The following is an 18,282-nucleotide window of genomic DNA, read 5'->3' on the forward strand; positions in this document are numbered from 1 at the left end:
ATGAAGGGGTAAAATTGTTCGTTCACTTGTATAGTGTATTATTACTCGTATTTCTCCTGTCCTATACGCTATATATATGAATATAATCTCAGTCGAAGAGACTTCAACTGAGATTATATAGCATCGATTGAGATTTCGACTGAGATTATATTGATATACACAGCTTATAAGACAGGAGAAATACGAGTAATAATACACTAAACAGGTGAACGAACAATTTTACCTCTTCATTTGACCTCAACTTAACCAGAATTTGATGAAAGGACCAACATTGAAAAAAATTTGAAAGTCAAAGGACCTAAATTGTCCAAATTAAAAATCGGGAACTAATTTTAGAAAATCAACATAGTCAGAGGACCATTGCTGGAATTAACCGTTGTCATATATTATAAGTTACTATGGAGCTAGTATAATGTGATAATAATATTTTAGAATTTCTTTTAAAAAAAATCATTCACAATGTTTTCATGAATCAAATACATAAAATAATTTTTAAAGAATTTATTTATTGAAGCATTTTCTTTTTCCTTTATTTGTAATTATTTAATCGTTTCTAACTTCTAAGTAATCATTTCATTTGTCCGTATCGATTACTTTGTAGTTTACGTTGCGAGGAAAATGCGGAAGTGACGACACCGTTTCAGGCAAACTGTTGTGTGCCAATTTCGTAACTAACAAATTTGTGGGCTTCTCATGAAGAAACCGTGTCGCCGCTGAATGCCGTTAATGTACTGTCCCACCAAACAAGAGACGTGTTCTACGAGTCATGTAATACTTCAACTACTTTTCACACAAATTTTTACTTTTTTTTTTTTAATATACATTAAGTTTACTAATCGTCCCATTAGTTCTCAAGTTTCCATCATTTATTTGTGCATTCTAGGTAGATCATCACCGGTTAAATTCTCCCATTGATCTCTCAAATTCCCGGTGGCCGGTGAAACAAAAGTTGAGGGTGATCGGTTGAATCAATTGAACTCGTTTTGAGTGGACTACTCTTTGTGCAGAAATTTTTTACTTTTAACCTTGTAGAGGGCGTTTTGAGTGGACCGCTCTCACCATTCCAGACTTCCTCTCAAATACTTTCTTATATGCTGATAAAATAATACATCTAACTAGTCAGGACGTAAATAAAATAGTGTGAGTCTCTTCTAACTTAATTAATAATTAACCTATAAAAGAGTATATTGTTATTTTGAAAATTCTAAATAATATATTAGTTCTGATATGTGATCCTAATTAACTGGTAAAATATTTAAGGTAGTATTGAGTTTAATTTTAGAACACAGTAAATAAATGTCTAATCTTTGTGATCAACATCCTTTCAGATTCTCTATTCGGGCCGGAGAGCCGGCGCCATTGGGTTTGGGATTCAATGAGAAATAAGTAGAAGAGCAAAAATTATTGACGAAGCAGATCTGTATCTATGATTTTCAATTTACATTTTCTGATCCACCAAAAATTTAAAAATTAAAAATTAAAAATCTAACTTCGAGTTCGAGAGACCCGATCTATGGTTCCCATTTCCACCCGACCGCCGCCGTTAAAATCACGCTTTTTCTCATCGTTTTCCCCGTCAGATTTCCCCAGAGTACTACTCTCACTGCTCACCGTACTACTGCTACAGCTGCAACTGCTCCCAAAAGACGACACTCTACTCGCCACAGGCGTAGCCAGACAAGTCGGTTTTTCTTGTCCCGCCAGAATCACCAGAAACTTCTCTTCAACCACCGGCGCCGGCGCCGACCCGTCGTTGCCATTGCCGTCTCCGGCCTCGGGGTCCCGGTCGGCGTCGTCGCCGGCACCCAGCGGGCCGGAGAGGCGCCAGTAAGAGCAGATAAGGATCAAGACTGCACAAGCTATGAGCCCCATCATGGCGGCCAGGCCGCCGAAAAGATACGGCACCGGCGACGGCGACTGAGACGGGGAATGCCGTACCGGATTCTTGGCCGCCGCCACGGCCGCGCCTTCATCCGGCGTCAACATTTCTACCTGAGACTTTCTTCTTGTAAATCTAAAATTAGCTTATGGGTGGTTTTGGTGGAGAGGAGGAGGAGAAGACTGTATTGTATTGAGAAGCAAAGAAAGTTCAGGTGGTGATTTATAGGAAAAAAATAAAAAATAAAATGAAAGATTCCGTGCATATAAATTACATGGAAAATGGTCCAATAGAATCCTTATAGTAAAAAAAGGAATTAAAATTTTGAATTTTTAAGATTAGATATACAACTAAACATGTCATGTCTCACTAATTTGATTTAGTTAAGTTGATACCGTGTTAAATTGATGCAATTAGGCTGATAACCAGTAATATGAGCTAATGTGGATTGTTTATTAAAAAATAATTTATAAAAAAATAGAATTGCTGATTTTCTTCGACGAAAAAGTTGGTTATTTTTTATGTCTAGTGGACATAATAGATGGTCGTTCAATTGGCTGGTTTTTTCTATTTATTTGAATAAATAGTGTCACGTCAATGTTTTTACCAGCAACTGGATTGTTTTTAAGTATCTGGCTAATTGATTTAATTGAATCAAATTGAGGGGTTGATGTGACCCGTTACAACTTTTTAAAATTTATAGGTTTAATTGTTTTTTCCTGTAAAGCTGATGGGCCGGTATATAAGCCTATTTTACCATTTTTCCTAAATTATATGGACTTGTACAACATATATTTTTGTTATAAATAAGTTTTTAGTCCTTGTGTTAAGGTGATATTATAATTTTCATCCCTTAATTATAAATATTATCACTTTTTACTCTTAAATTTCTATCAAAATATCTTTAATTTGTTAGGGACATCAATGAGGTTAGATGAGGACGGGGAGTATACTATTGTACGTCCTTGTCCTCGCGTTCTCCATTTGTTAAAGTGTCATTTTAATCACTATTGTTAGCTTGTCAGATCAATTATCATCCTAAACTTTAAAATTATAAAAGCAACACCATGAAAGAACTCGGTATCTAATAACAACAATAGGATAAATCAACTCATTAAACAATTTATAATATGAAAACTACATTAAAAATTTGTCATTTTGTTAGAAATTCAAAGGTGAAAAATAAAAAATGGTTATGTCAAAAATTAGAGAACAGAAGTTGCTACATCGCTCTGATAATGTACAAGGACGACTAAATTTGTTTTCTTTTTCCCCTTATAAATGTGTTCATCAAGCATAATGGATTAATTATTATTGTCCATGTAAATTAGACTTAGTCCAACATTAATAATACACTATAAAATACTTAGCAAACAAAATTATAAAATATATATGTAGTTAGAATTGTTAAAGAGTATATCTCGACTTACTCGAGGACTGAAAGGGATAGTGATCCAATGTTATTGATGTATGACACAAGATAAGGTAAATGGATTGGGGACCAAGATTTATAGTGGGGGAGGGGTAGGGAGAAAGGGGGGGGGGGGGTAAATTATATATGTTGTCATTTGGCATGATCATGTGGGGCCTGTGGGGTCATGCATTCTGCACAATCTAAAATAATACTATCGTGGAGCGCACTATAGAGGAGATCAGAAGAAAAGGATAAGCTAAGAGGGAATGATGGATACTTGGCAATCGGGAGAGGGTAGAGCTTAGTTTAAGTACTAAGATTACAATTTTGTTACCAATTTCTTTTAAACAAATTATTTTACATAATTATCTTATAAAAAATTAGTCATTATTAGCATCTAATCATTATAAACAAATCACATATTATTTCACATTTTTTACTCCGTAATTTTATTTATTTTTTTTAAATTGCTGCATTTTTAGGTACTTTGCAAATAAAGGAACATATATATATTATAGTATCTCGTACAACCATAAAACGTATTTTTAATTTTATCTCATGGAAGAAGTATTAATGTCGATCAACACTTTACATTTTCTTTTATAAAATTATAAACTTAATCAAAGGTGGATTCACGAATTTTTTTGAGTATAGACAAAGTTCAAATGAATTCAAACATATCTATGGTAAAATATCAAAATTTTTAAAATTTTGATATGAATTATTTGATTTCCTATCCATTAGATTTTGCAAATTGATAGTTTGAATTTGTCTACAAGTTCTCACCTAGTAAGTGGTTCTCATATAAACGGAACTACAGACACATATAAAAGGGGTGGGGAGGAGTGAGGGGGGCAACCGTCCTCATTGCCCCATCTGGATCCGTCCTTGATCTTAATTTTAAAATAAGAATGCTTTTAAATTTATTTTTGAAATTTAATGGCCTGTTTGGTTGGATGTAGTTTGGGGGGGAATTGCAATTCATTGAATTGCAATTCAGTGAATTCCCAAACTACAGTGTTTGGTTGGAGGAGTTGCAATTCCGCAGAATTGCAATTCCCTCCAAATGAGGAATTGCAATTCATGGGGTACCCCCCATGAATTGCAATTCGGTGGAGAGGAGGGGCAATTTGTTGGTGTAAAGACAATTTTGCCCCTCCTCCCATACTCTGTCTTTTTAAAAAAAAAAAATTGAAAGAATTATTATTATTATTATTATTATTATTTTGAAAGAATTATTATTATTATTATTATTATTTTGAAAGAATTATTATTATTATTATTATTATTTTGAAAGAATTATTATTATTATTATTATTATTTTGAAAGAATTATTATTATTATTATTATTATTTTGAAAGAATTATTATTATTATTATTATTATTATTATTATTATTATTTTGAAAGAATTATTATTATTATTATTATTACTACTACATCTACCACAACATAAGGGTATTTTAGTCATTTTGTCGTTTCTTACCTTTCAATTCCATGTACTCCTATTTCTGCATACCAAACACTGTAATTTCAATTCCTACTTTATTCATTGAATTGCAATTCTACCGAATTACAATTCTTTTCCCCCCTAATTCCCTCCTCCCAACCAAATGCCCCGTTAAGGTATTTATGCTTTCACACCCACCTTGCTTATTTTTCTGCTACAAAAACATTTCCGCCGAGTCATACACTCNTGAATTGCAATTCTACCGAATTACAATTCTTTTCCCCCCTAATTCCCTCCTCCCAACCAAATGCCCCGTTAAGGTATTTATGCTTTCACACCCACCTTGCTTATTTTTCTGCTACAAAAACATTTCCGCCGAGTCATACACTCCATTACCTCATCATATATTGCTTGCCATCCCCTGTAGCTGACACATCTTATATATACAATTTTAAAATTTTAAAATGTAACTCCGTATTATTTAGAATTGAATTAACCGGTATATAATATTATATTATTTAATTAAATATTTTAAATTAATTTTGAGAAAGAACCCAAAATATGCAAACCTTTTCTAAATAAAATTCTACACACCCTAAAGTTAATTATAATATATTACTAAAGAAATAATCTTCCATAAGTGTTTCCAAGCTAAAAAAAAAAAAAAAAAAAAAAAAAAAAAAAAAAAAAAAAAAAAAAAAAAAAAAAAAAAAAAAAAAAAAAAAAAAAAAAAAAAAAAAAAAAAAAAAAAAAAAAAAAAAAAAAAAAAAAAAAAAAAAAAAAAAAAAAAAAAAGACCATTCCCTTCGTATTGCAACACTCGTTTAATTTAGGCAAAAGGACTGTAACTATATATTTTAAGGAGGGAAAAGTTTGTGTGAGACCGTCTTACGGATCCTTGTTCGTAAGATGGGTCAGGTCTAGTACTAATTAACAAATGTAATACTAGTACTCAAAAAAAAAAAACAAATGTAATACTAAATCAAGAATAAAATGTTTATTACTTATATGAGAAAATGTAATATTTTTGAGGAAATATGTAATACTTTTACATTTGGATGTAGAAGTATTACATTTTCTTTTATAAGTACAACATTACTTATAAGGGAAAATATAATACTTTTTGATGTAAAAAAAGTAATAATTTTATAATTAATATTTTAGTTCTTGCAAAACTCACGAATAAATTTATGGCTATGTTAACTGTGCATGTTTGCATTTGTTTGTTATTCTATATCTACCATTCTACTATGACAATTGTTGGCATTTGTTTGTTATTCTACATCTACCATTCTACTATGACAATTGTTTGCATTTGTTTGTTATTCTATATCTACAATTCTACCATGACAATTGTTTGCACTACATTGTTGTTTTTGTTGGATTAATGTCACTTGATACTATGTTATTTCACCCCAAAAAAAAAAAGCTAAGTATTCGATTTATTAAAATCAGAACAATTAATTTTGGAAATTTTTATTTCTCTGGGTTTTCAAGATCTTGATGCATAAAAAAAAATTCCAAAATTAATTGTTCTTGATGGAATTTTTTTTTTTTATTTCTCTGGGTTTTCAAGATCTTGATGCAATTTTTCTTCAAAATTTTCTCTCTAGCAAAGTCTAGGGTTTTCTCTTCTCCTAGGGTTTGCTAGGGTTTCGTCCATTATTCTTCATATTTTTTCTCCGATTTTGATCGGCTTCCATCGTTTTATGTTCTCATGGCTACGGAGACTTCGACAGGTGGTGTTGCAGGGCTAACCGCCCGTTGGGCTGATCTGGTTTTAGAAGATGAAGAGGCCGCGTTTGAGCCGGTAGGGGTTGAGGACGCAACAGCCGACACGGGGGTGGTGCAGTCTTGAGCGATAGTGGGGCGTTTCTTGACTACCAAGCTTGTTAAGTTGGAGTTCATGCGCCAGGTTATGGCCTCGGTGTGGCAGCCGGTAAAAGGGGTGCAGGTCTCGGAAGTACAGCAAGGCTTATTCCTCTTCGTATTTTACCATGAATCCGACATGTTGCATGTTCTGCATGAAGGTCCATGGTCTTTCGAGAATGCCTCTCTTGTTTGCAGGCAAGTAGTTGATGGTGCTCTACCGGCAGACATAGCTTTGGATTCTTTGGACATGTGGGTGCAGTTACACGATCTTCCTATGGGCTACACGATAGACATTGTGCTCGAACAGATTGGAAATCACATTGGAACCTTCATCAAGTGTGATAACCGGTTCGCGGGTGCACCATGGAAGACCTTCTATCGCATCCGGGTGGCTATTCCTGTTGATAAACCGTTGCGTAGACGAATGCGATTGATGAAAAGGGACAAAACAACCTCCTGGGTTTTGTTTAAGTATGAGAGGTTGCATAATTTTTGCTTCTTCTGCTGCTTGTTGGGACATTCTCACAAATTCTGTCTTAAGGCTAGGGAGGCTGCTTTACCGGTCGAGCAATACCCGTACGACGCTTCCTTGCGTGTGGGTGGTGCGAGAGGACCGCGTCCAGTTGGCGAGAGATGGTTAGTGCCTGCCGAAGGCCCGAGTCCGACTCCGGAACCTGTTCCAGCGGTGGTCAGCACGGCTCCGGTTTGTGATGTTGAGCCAATCGTGGTGGCTGTGTCAAAGAGAAGGAGGGAGGGGTCGAATGGTGGGGCAAGGAGGATGGGGGTGGTCGGTGGTGATGTAGCAATGGTTGATGTTCCAAAAAACTTGCAGCAGGCGGGTACTGGTTCCCAGTCCCGCCCATCATCATGAGTACTATAAGTTGGAACTGTCGTGGCTTGGGCAATCCATGAACAGTTCGTGAAGTTGTAGACCTTGTGTCTCGTAAGAAGCCCGATTTTGTCTTCCTCATGGAAACCAAGGTGAGGAGGACACATGCAGAGCGTTTGCGTATAAAACTTGGCTTTGAAGGATTATTTTATGTCGAAGGTGTGGGGCTCGGTGGTGGTTTAGCCTTACTATGGAGAAAGAATAATACAGCAAAACTGTTGAGTTTTTCAAGAATTCATATTGATGTGGAAGTTAGTATTACTGGTTATGCAGCATGGAGGATGACTGGCTTTTACGGTTATCCTGAACGTAGTAGGAGTTCTGATTCGTGGAGTTTGTTACGTTCTCTAGCCTCGAGGTCCACTCTCCCTTGGGTGGTCATTGCGGACTTTAATGATCTGCTATTTCAACATGAGAAGCGTGGTGGCAATCCACACCCTGACAGCCTTCTTCGGGGATTTGGTGAGACAGTTGATGATTGTAGATTGACACAACTACCTATGCAGGGTTACCGGTTCACTTGGGAGAGGGGAAAAGGGACATTAGATTTGTTGGAGGAGAGGTTAGATAAAGTGCTTGCAGGAGATGATTGGTGCAGTTTCCTCCCACATGCAACTGTTACCAATCTACTCACTCGTTCCTCAGATCATTCAGCCCTTTTCTTGAGTATTAGAGATATTCAGGGAAGACACAGAAGGTTGAAGCGGAATTTTAAGTTCGAGATGGCATGGTTATTGGATGAGGGGTGTAGGAGGCAGGTGGAGGATGTGTGGCAGGAGGCTCGAGGCAATGGTTTACTCCATTGTCTCCATCGCTGTGGTAATAGGCTGTAACGGTGGGGTAGTGATAGTTTCCATCGTTTTGGTGAAAAAATGTCTATTCTACGTCGCGAGCAGCTATACCTACGTGACCGTAGGGACCCCGTATCCCTTTCGGAGTTCCATCGGTTAGAGACAGAGCTTTGTCGACTGGAGGGTCAAGAGGATGCGTTCTGGAAGCAGAGGGCTAAGCAGCACTGGCTGAAGGGAGATGATGCCAACACTAAATTCTTTCACAGGTATGCTTCTGCCCGTAAAAAGAAGAATTTCTTATCTAGATTAAATAATGAGTCTGGTGAGTGGGTGGAGGACGATGGATTAAAGCCTGTGGTTTTACAGTATTTTGATGCTATTTTTACTTCTAATAATTCCGCATCTATGGAGACTTTTGCTGCATCTGTAACCCCACGTGTCACCCAGTGTCAGAATGACTCTCTTCTTAGGCCTTTTGAGATAGATGAGGTAAAGGCTGCACTGTTTTCAATGTTCCCTGACAAAGCCCCTGGCCCGGATGGGATGAACCCGGGTTTTTTTCAGCATTTTTGGGATTTAGTTGGCGGGGATGTTTCATCTTTTGCCATTAATTGTCTCAATAGTTGTTGATCGTTGTCAAAAATGAAGTATACGGGTTTAGATTTGTCGTTCCGCTGAGGATTGGGGGTTATGGCACGCAATATGCAATCACAAAACTAGGCACTAGCACAAGGAAATCAACAAGAAGCTAAGGAAATGATAACAAGGTAGAACAAACACATATAAACAATAGATAAGTGCAAAATAAAGAAATAGGACTCAAGCTAGGGGAATTACTATCTAGATGCTTTAACACTTAAGTTTGGGGGAAGAACATTTTACCTAGGTTCTAGAGGCTAGCACTAATAAATCCAAGTTTCCACAAGGATTAGAACAAAGGTTGCCCCATTCCCATGGTGTATCAACCTAAGTTCTTGAAGAACAAAAGCTATTTAAGCCCCAAATCTACCCCTATTTCCATAGAAGAGAAAATGGGTTTGAGATTGGGTTGGCTCAAGTCTCCCATCCAATTCCCATTGAGATGAAAGACTTTCCAAAGACAAACAACAATCATTGGCCACTAATCATTGAAAGATAGAAACAAACCCAATTCAAACTCAAGAACCCTAGGTTGGGGTTCTTCCCCTTTTTCACAATAATCACAACTTAAGCATCCAAATAGATAATACAACCCTAACTCAAGTCCATAAACTAACTACTCATGATTAAATAGCATAAAGAACACAAAAACACAAGTAATAAACATAAATCTTGCAAAAGAAAAGAGATAAAGGAAAGAAAACTTCTCTATTGAAATGGGAGGAAGAATCTTGAAATCCAAGCTTCAAATCCAAGATTACAAGCTCCAAAAGTGTTAAAATACATAGATCTAAGTCTAATCTAACCTAAAAATATGAAAGGGAGTGAATGGGAGTGTTTAGGGTTCAACCATGGGTCAAAACCGTGTTCAAAATGCTCAAAACGAGCTTAAATAGTGAGCAGAGCAGGTCCCAAACGGCCTAGGAAACGGCCGTGTCAATGGCCGTTTGCCTCCTCTTCAAAAACTGCATTTTCACACTGTAAATCGGCATAAATCAAACGCCCATGTATACGGCCGTGTCCCAGGCCGTTTGCCAACACTCCAGAAATTGCATTTTCGAACTCTGTGCAGCTTCTTTGACTTCTAGGATGTTTTTCACCATTTTCCGTTCAGAATTACGAAATTTGTATTTCTAGTAAAGTTGTAGCCCTTGAAGTCTTCTTTCCAATGGTTTAAAGATCACTTAATTTGGACATTTCTAGGCTGAGATATGGTCCAATTACTAAGATGTCGACGTGCAGAAATTTCAACACATTGATCTTTTGCTTCTCTTTTGTTTTGGTTTGTCTAAATGACAAAGACCATTGAAAATACCAATCTTAGGCTCCCTTGGAAGTGTTGCACCCATCTACATAGCTTCATATTTGGCCTCCATTTGACTCCAATGCCCACCAAAATGCATGAAAATGCTCATCTTTGCTTCTAATGCTTTCCAACTCATACTCCTTGCAAAGTAACACAAATAAGCACTAATTCTCATGAAATTTGGAATGATAAATAAACAAAATAACTTAGTGAAAGGGGGAAAATGTAGACAAATAAGCACTTATCAACTCCCCCACACTTAAACCTTTGCTTGTCCTCAAGCAAAGACAAGAAATAAATCACCATCCTTGCAACGAAATTGATCATACTCCCACTTTGCACAACCTATCAAACCACAATCCAACTTGCTACAACACAACTTGTTTCAAGAATCACCTTAGCTTGGCACACAAGTTCCATTCCCAAGCCAATAACCAAGCACCAAAACCATTAAAGTGTGTGAGAATCTAGTGTGCACAAATGCTAAGTTGAGATTATGCAAAACTTGGCTTTTAATGAGATTCCATAGGCTTGCCCTTCATACTCCCACTAGTTCAACTCTAAGATTGCATGCTAAGATCAAGTAGGACTTTTATTTGGCTTGTAACGGGGCTAAGGGTGGATGGCTAAGAAAGAAGGGGTATAGGAATAAAACAAAGGAGAGAACTTCACACTTGTTCACAATTGAGGGTAGAAGAGATATAACTTGAATGAACTAAGGAGCAAACAAGACTTAAGGACAAAACTACCTCTAAAGTGGTGGGGTAGAGCACAACTTACAAAATAAACTTCAAACTTTTATTCGTCTTTCTTTTCTTTTCATTTTTCTCATTTCATCATCTTTTTCAACACTTTTTTCTCAATTTTTCTCAACATAATTTTTTTTCATTTTCTTGTCTTTTCAAATCAACCAACAAACTTATTCTCAATACCCCCACACTTAGACAAAATTATCAAGAGGATTGCTAACAAAACAAGCTCCAAATAAGATATCTTCTAAGCAAAAGAACAAGTGCTACATTCTCTCAAGGGTGGAAGGGAGATATATATATATATTTTTTTTGGCTAAAGGTTAAAGGAAAAATGACAAGGGTTAACACAAGAAAAACAAACAAATCACGGGTTTAAGTGCTTAGCACTTATTTCAACAAACACAAGGCTCAACGGGGACAACTAGGGGTAAACACATATTAACAGGGTAGGCTTTAAGGCTAAGGGTTAAACAAAAATGGCCTAAATCATTTCAAAACATGCAAATCTTAAACTTCACTTGGAGAGTAATGAGGCAAGTTCTAGCAAAACAACCATTACCGGAATCTCACATAAGCCTTCACTAGCAATGCACAACACACTAGATCAAGAATTAATTCAATTATTAAGTGGTTAACAAGGCTATTGGCAAGAGAATAGATCAATCATATAACTCCTTGGCTCATCAATCACAAGTTGAGTTGCTACAAGTTCCACCAAAACAAACCACAAACCAACAAAGAGGGAGCGATCACAACTTCAAGCAAGGAAAGGTAATTACCCAACATTATGCACAATGAATCATCCAAGCAAAGTTTCAAAAATTTTCAAAAATTTACCCATATTTTTGTCTTCCCCCCACACTTAGAATTTACATCGTCCTCGATGTGAAAGAAAATAAAGCACAAGGGGGAAAGGGTAGCACAATAAGCACAAGGAGCACAATCTCTACTATCTACATCAAGTAAAGCACTATTCACAATTAAAGAGAGTAGAGAAGGTAGATGAGACTCCCTTAATGAATCCCTTATGCCAAAGAATCATCATGAAGCCTTCTTGAAATTGAGAATACTCCTTAGTATCATTCCTAGAGTCAAGAGGATATATACATGAAAGCACAAAGTGAAAGCATGATATATCAAAAATAAAATTATAAAGAAAAATAAAGAAGAAAATAAAATGCAATAAAATGAAGGATAGCATGGGGTGCCTCCCATGAAGCGCTAAGTTTAATGTCGCTAGCTCGACTCAACCTCCTTAAAGAACAATCATTGCATGCTTGGACGAAGATGAGTTTCTTTTCTCCATCCACTTTCTCTTCAGTAAATGTCCTTAAATGCCTAGCATTAAGGAACTCCTTTAAGCTCAAAAGTAGCACATTCTTCTCAAATAGATTGCAATAATTCACTTCCAAGAATATGCCCTCTTCTTCAATTTTCATCTCTTTTTCTCCAACATTTTCTTCCAAAAAGCACTTCAAGTGGTTGCCTTCAATAAATTCTCTTAAGCTCATCTTCACCACTTCGAAGTTTAAGAAACTATGTTCACCCATATCAAACTTCAAACTCATCCCTTCATCAAATCCATTTTTCACCCATAAATCAACCAAGGATTTCTTTCTAAACTTTGGATCTAGATAGTACTCAAGAGCTTGCTCATTTCCTTGGTCTTCACTTCTTTTCTTTTCTTGACTTCCCTTTTCATTGGCAAGTAAGGGGAGTCTTGGGTCTTTCTCATGCACCAATAAGAAGTGGGAATCCCTTGATTCAAACATAGGCCAATGTGGCCTAAAACTCTTAAGGCCTTCAACTCCTCCCGGTTCCCAAACTCCTGTGAAATTCTCACCAAGGAAGTTTTCATCCATTGAAGGAGTTTCTTCATTCTCTTCATGCATTCTATCAATCGCATTCTCCTTCAAAACTTCATCTTCTACCGGGACATTTTGGAGTTGTTCTTTGCCCCCATCATCAATTTTCTCCTTATCACCCTTCTCATTTAAGTCCATACCTTCTTCCCAATCCAAAGTTTCCATTTCAATTTCTTTATCCACTTCCTCATCATCATCATCTTTTTCCCCACTCTCTTCTTCATCGCCACCTTCACTTGGCGTGAACAACTCATGGATAACCTCTTCATAAGAAAATGAACTTTGAATGTGTTCTTGAGTTGCCAAACCTTTTTCTTGAGCTTTAAGATCATCCACTTGAACTTGTAACATGTTCATTTGAGTAATTATGTTGTTCATCATGGACCTCATCTCCTCATCAATAGGTTGGCTTGTTTGTGGGGGTTCTTGATAGAATGGATCTTGAGGTTCCCATTGATTATTGACATATTCTTCCTCACTTGGTCTCATGGGATAGCCCTCATCCTCAATGTCATCATCGGGTACAATAGTAACTCCCCAACGCCTAGCCAACGCCAAAGTTTCCTCATTTATCCTATAGCTCCCCACACTTGGTGAATGGTTGTAGTGATCATATGGAGGTTGAGTGTCTTGGGGGTATGGTGTGTAATGAATGGATGAGGGGTATGGATTTGGAGAGTAATCTTGTGGTGGGTAAGGACATTGTGGTGGATTGAAATCTTGTGAAGGTTGTGGGAAGGAATTTTGGTGTGATGGTTGGGAAAAATAACATGAATCTTGGTAAGGTTGTGGTGGATAAGGGTTTTGGTAGTTTGGAGTGTATTGAGAGTATGAGTTTTGGGGGTGGAATTGTGGTGGATGAAAATATTGGGATTGAGCATCATAGTAATGGTTAGGAGGTGGGGCTTGAGTTGAGCAAGGATTTCCATATCCATCATATTGGTTGCCCTCATAAGATTGACAATCATAATATCATCCTTGCAATGCATACCCATCCATGGTGAAAGTTCTTGATTGAGTGGTGAAAGCTCTTCCTTTTTTTTTCTTTTTTCTTTTTTTTCAATTAAGAGTGAATGCACAAAGTGAAGATCCTTCAACAAAAACTCAATCAAGGTAAGACAATTAGCTCTTTCAACAACAAAAACAAACAAAAGGAAAGAAAAAAAAATAAACTTAGTCTCCTAAGATTCCTTAAACTCTAATGCTAGCAAAATAAGTAATCACATAGAACCACCAAATTTCCAATCCCCGGCAACGGCGCCAATTTTTGATCGTTGTCAAAAATGAAGTATACGGGTTTAGATTTGTCGTTCCGCTGAGGATTGGGGGTTATGGCACGCAATATGCAATCACAAAACTAGGCACTAGCACAAGGAAATCAACAAGAAGCTAAGGAAATGATAACAAGGTAGAACAAACACATATAAACAATAGATAAGTGCAAAATAAAGAAATAGGACTCAAGCTAGGGGAATTACTATCTAGATGCTTTAACACTTAAGTTTGGGGGAAGAACATTTTACCTAGGTTCTAGAGGCTAGCACTAATAAATCCAAGTTTCCACAAGGATTAGAACAAAGGTTGCCCCATTCCCATGGTGTATCAACCTAAGTTCTTGAAGAACAAAAGCTATTTAAGCCCCAAATCTACCCCTATTTCCATAGAAGAGAAAATGGGTTTGAGATTGGGTTGGCTCAAGTCTCCCATCCAATTCCCATTGAGATGAAAGACTTTCCAAAGACAAACAACAATCATTGGCCACTAATCATTGAAAGATAGAAACAAACCCAATTCAAACTCAAGAACCCTAGGTTGGGGTTCTTCCCCTTTTTCACAATAATCACAACTTAAGCATCCAAATAGATAATACAACCCTAACTCAAGTCCATAAACTAACTACTCATGATTAAATAGCATAAAGAACACAAAAACACAAGTAATAAACATAAATCTTGCAAAAGAAAAGAGATAAAGGAAAGAAAACTTCTCTATTGAAATGGGAGGAAGAATCTTGAAATCCAAGCTTCAAATCCAAGATTACAAGCTCCAAAAGTGTTAAAATACATAGATCTAAGTCTAATCTAACCTAAAAATATGAAAGGGAGTGAATGGGAGTGTTTAGGGTTCAACCATGGGTCAAAACCGTGTTCAAAATGCTCAAAACGAGCTTAAATAGTGAGCAGAGCAGGTCCCAAACGGCCTAGGAAACGGCCGTGTCAATGGCCGTTTGCCTCCTCTTCAAAAACTGCATTTTCACACTGTAAATCGGCATAAATCAAACGCCCATGTATACGGCCGTGTCCCAGGCCGTTTGCCAACACTCCAGAAATTGCATTTTCGAACTCTGTGCAGCTTCTTTGACTTCTAGGATGTTTTTCACCATTTTCCGTTCAGAATTACGAAATTTGTATTTCTAGTAAAGTTGTAGCCCTTGAAGTCTTCTTTCCAATGGTTTAAAGATCACTTAATTTGGACATTTCTAGGCTGAGATATGGTCCAATTACTAAGATGTCGACGTGCAGAAATTTCAACACATTGATCTTTTGCTTCTCTTTTGTTTTGGTTTGTCCAAATGACCAAAACCATTGCAAATACAAGTCTTAGGCTCCCTTGGAAGTGTTGCACTCATCTCCATAGCTTCTCCTTGACTCTCATTGACTCCAAATGCATCCAAAATACATGAAAATAACCGTCTTTGCTTCCAATGCTTTCCAACTCATACTCCTTGCAAAATGACACATATAAGCACTAATTCTCATGAAAATTGGAATGATCTATAAACAAAATGACTTAGTGAAAGGGAGAAAAATATAGACAATTGAGCACTTATCAGTTGTGCTTTCCCAGATGGTCTTAATGATACGAATGTTGTGTTAATCCCTAAGAAGAGTCACCCGGAGGTTGTGTCTGATCTTCGCCCCATTGCCTTGTGTAATGTGGTTTATAAGATCATGGCAAAGATGATTGCGAACAAGATGAAACCCATGGTGGATGGGATCATCTCTGAATCTCAGAGTGCATTTATTCCTGACAGACTACTTACTGACAACATTTTAATTGCTGCGGAGGTTGGTCACTTTTTAAATAGGAAGCAGAATGGAGTAGTTGGGTGGGCTGCTCTTAAATTGGATATGGCTAAGGCTTATGACCGAATGGAGTGGCCGTTTATGCGAGGGATGCTACTAGCTTTAGGCTTTGCGGAGGCCTGGGTGAATTTGATTATGCTTTGTGTTACTACAGTTTCTTATAGCTTTATAGTTAATGGAGAGCATGCTGGTCAGATTATACCATCCCGGGGCATCAGACAGGGAGACCCTTTATCCCCCTATTTATTCATTATCTGTGCAGAAGGGCTGTCTCTGTTACTGCAGCAGGCTGAGCGTCGAGGAGATTTCCATGGTTGTAGGGTGGCTAGGGGAGCACCATCTATGTCTCATCTGTTTTTTTGCGGATGACAGCCTCCTGTTTTTCAAAGCTAATGTTCATGAGGCCGGAGCTATTAAACGGTGTCTAAGTGACTATGAGGCTATGTCTGGACAGGCTGTTAATTTTGGTAAATCAAGTGTATGCTTCAGTAGAAATACATCCATGGCTGATAGGGAGGAGGTGGTGGCTGTTTTAGGGGTCTCTCAGGCTCCTAATTTTGGTAAGTACTTGGGTTTGCCATCTTTTGTTGGGAGGAATAAGAGGGTTGTATTCTCATATATTGAAGATAAAATTAAACAGAGGTTTAGTTCATGGAATAAGCGCCTTATTTCTCGGGCTGGAAAGGAAGTGTTATTGAAAAGTGTGGCACAGTCTATGCCAACCTTTTCAATGAGTGTCTTTCTGCTACCGCAGTCGATTTGTCAGTCAATTGAAAGGGCTATGAACCGGTATTGGTGGGGCTCTGGGGAAGACAGGAGTATTCATTGGATGGCATGGAACGGTTTATGTGTTCCTAAGAAGTATGGGGGTCTTGGTTTCAAGGATCTGAGGGCTTTTAATTTGGCAATGTTAGGTAAACAAGCCTGGCGTTTCCTAATCAATCCCCAATCTTTGGTTGCAAGGATCTATAAGGCCAGATATTATCCTAAGTCTACTTTTGTTGATGCAACCATAGGGGGTTGCCCAAGCTTTTGTTGGCGCAGCATTATGGCTGCTCATGAGTTAATTTGTTTTGGGGTAAGACGGAGAATTGGGAATGGAGACACGACATTGATATGGGGTCATCCTTGGCTACCTGATGATCCAAGCCTAATGGTCCAGACTCACATGCCTCCAGGGTTAAATGGTTCTTTGGTTTCTGGATTGGTTGACCCAGCTACTAATACATGGGATCAATCTATATTACAGGACATTTTTCAGCCCCAAGATGTGGAACGTATTTTGAGCATCCCTATTAGCCTCGAGTATGAGGACTCTTGGTATTGGCATGGTGACCCAAGGGGTTGTTATACTGTGAAGGATGGTTATAGGCTCATGTGTGATGATTTTAGCGACCGTTTAAGCGCTTTTGATAAGTGGTTAGCTGTCTGGAAAATTAAATCCCCTCCCAAATGGAAAACATTTTTATGGAGAGCCCTAAACAATGTCTTACCCACTACTACCAACTTGATTTTAAAGAGAGTAGATGTGCAACCAACATGCCCAATGTGTGGATTGACCAATGAGAATGTTATGCACTCCCTTGTCATGTGTGACTTCTCTAAATTGGTTTGGCATGAAGCTGCTATTACCATACCATCTTTGCAGGAAAATGATTTTGCTATGTGGTTCTCTAACCTTATGACTATGCTTACGATGGAGGATATTCTTGTTGCAGTAGCTGTCATTTATCACATATGGATAGCACGGAACTCTGCAGTATGGAAGGGCTGCTTGCCGCGTCCAGTTGCTGTTTCGCGGAGGGCGGAGGCGGCGCTACAAGCATGGAAGAAGGTGCATCATGTACACCGAGCACATCAGCCTACGCCACCAGTCCACACTCATTCAAACACAATGCAGGTTACCGGTGCTGCTCAATCACAGAATGGCGATTGGTGCTGTTATTTCGACGCAGGTTATCTGCATACTACACGGATGTCCACTGCTGGTGCGGTTCTCTACATGCCGGGCGGTGTGTATTCAGCAGCATTCAGTGGCCGAACCCAATGATGTCTCTCACCTTTGATGGCAGAATCCATGGCGTGCAAGGAGGTCCTCTCGTGGCTTCGAGCGCGGGGTGTTGATCGGGTGAAGCTTTACACTAACTGCGCAAATCTCCAGGCGCTGCTATCATCTTCGCACTCCAATCTTTATTCGTACATCGCATTTTCCGTTCAAGCCTCAAAGGCTATTATGTCTTCTTTTATCCATTGTTCAGTACATTTAATTCCTAGGTCTGCTAATCTAGGGACACACTCTCTTGCTACTTTGGCCTTTTCTCACGCTGGTTTTTTGTTTTGGG

At 37.9% G+C, this 18,282-nt stretch overlaps 2 protein-coding genes across 2 annotated transcripts; one reads left to right on the forward strand and one right to left on the reverse strand.

The window, feature by feature from the left end:
- Window positions 1–1,306: 1,306 nt before the first annotated feature.
- On the reverse strand, window positions 1,307–2,078 carry LOC116025774 (protein GLUTAMINE DUMPER 5-like). The gene has a single exon (XM_031267111.1). It carries the CDS (start codon window positions 1,984–1,986, stop codon window positions 1,486–1,488), a length of 501 nt encoding a protein of 166 aa, XP_031122971.1. The 5' UTR covers window positions 1,987–2,078; the 3' UTR covers window positions 1,307–1,485.
- An 11,528-nt stretch (window positions 2,079–13,606) lies between these two features.
- LOC116024042 lies at window positions 13,607–17,990 on the forward strand. Its single transcript, XM_031264945.1, has 3 exons — window positions 13,607–13,745; window positions 15,702–16,063; window positions 16,113–17,990. The coding sequence occupies exons 1-3, from the start codon at window positions 13,607–13,609 to the stop codon at window positions 17,988–17,990; spliced, it is 2,379 nt and encodes a 792-aa protein (XP_031120805.1).
- The last annotated feature ends 292 nt before the right edge of the window (window positions 17,991–18,282 follow it).

The sequence above is a fragment of the Ipomoea triloba genome, chromosome 7, assembly GCF_003576645.1.
Source record: "Ipomoea triloba cultivar NCNSP0323 chromosome 7, ASM357664v1".
Taxonomy (NCBI): Eukaryota; Viridiplantae; Streptophyta; class Magnoliopsida; order Solanales; family Convolvulaceae; genus Ipomoea; species Ipomoea triloba.

Excerpts from the sequence above, each read along its gene's own strand:
- LOC116025774 (XM_031267111.1), bottom strand. The coding sequence starts at position 1,986 with ATGTTGACGCCGGATGAAGGCGCGGCCGTGGCGGCGGCCAAGAATCCG.
- LOC116024042 (XM_031264945.1), top strand. The coding sequence starts at position 13,607 with ATGGTTGGGAAAAATAACATGAATCTTGGTAAGGTTGTGGTGGATAAG. Across the intron at positions 13,746-15,701 it reads GATTGAGCATCATAGTAATG|ATGGTCTTAATGATACGAAT; the intron begins GTTAGGAGGTGG and ends GTGCTTTCCCAG. Across the intron at positions 16,064-16,112 it reads TAGGCTTTGCGGAGGCCTGG|TTAATGGAGAGCATGCTGGT; the intron begins GTGAATTTGATT and ends ATAGCTTTATAG.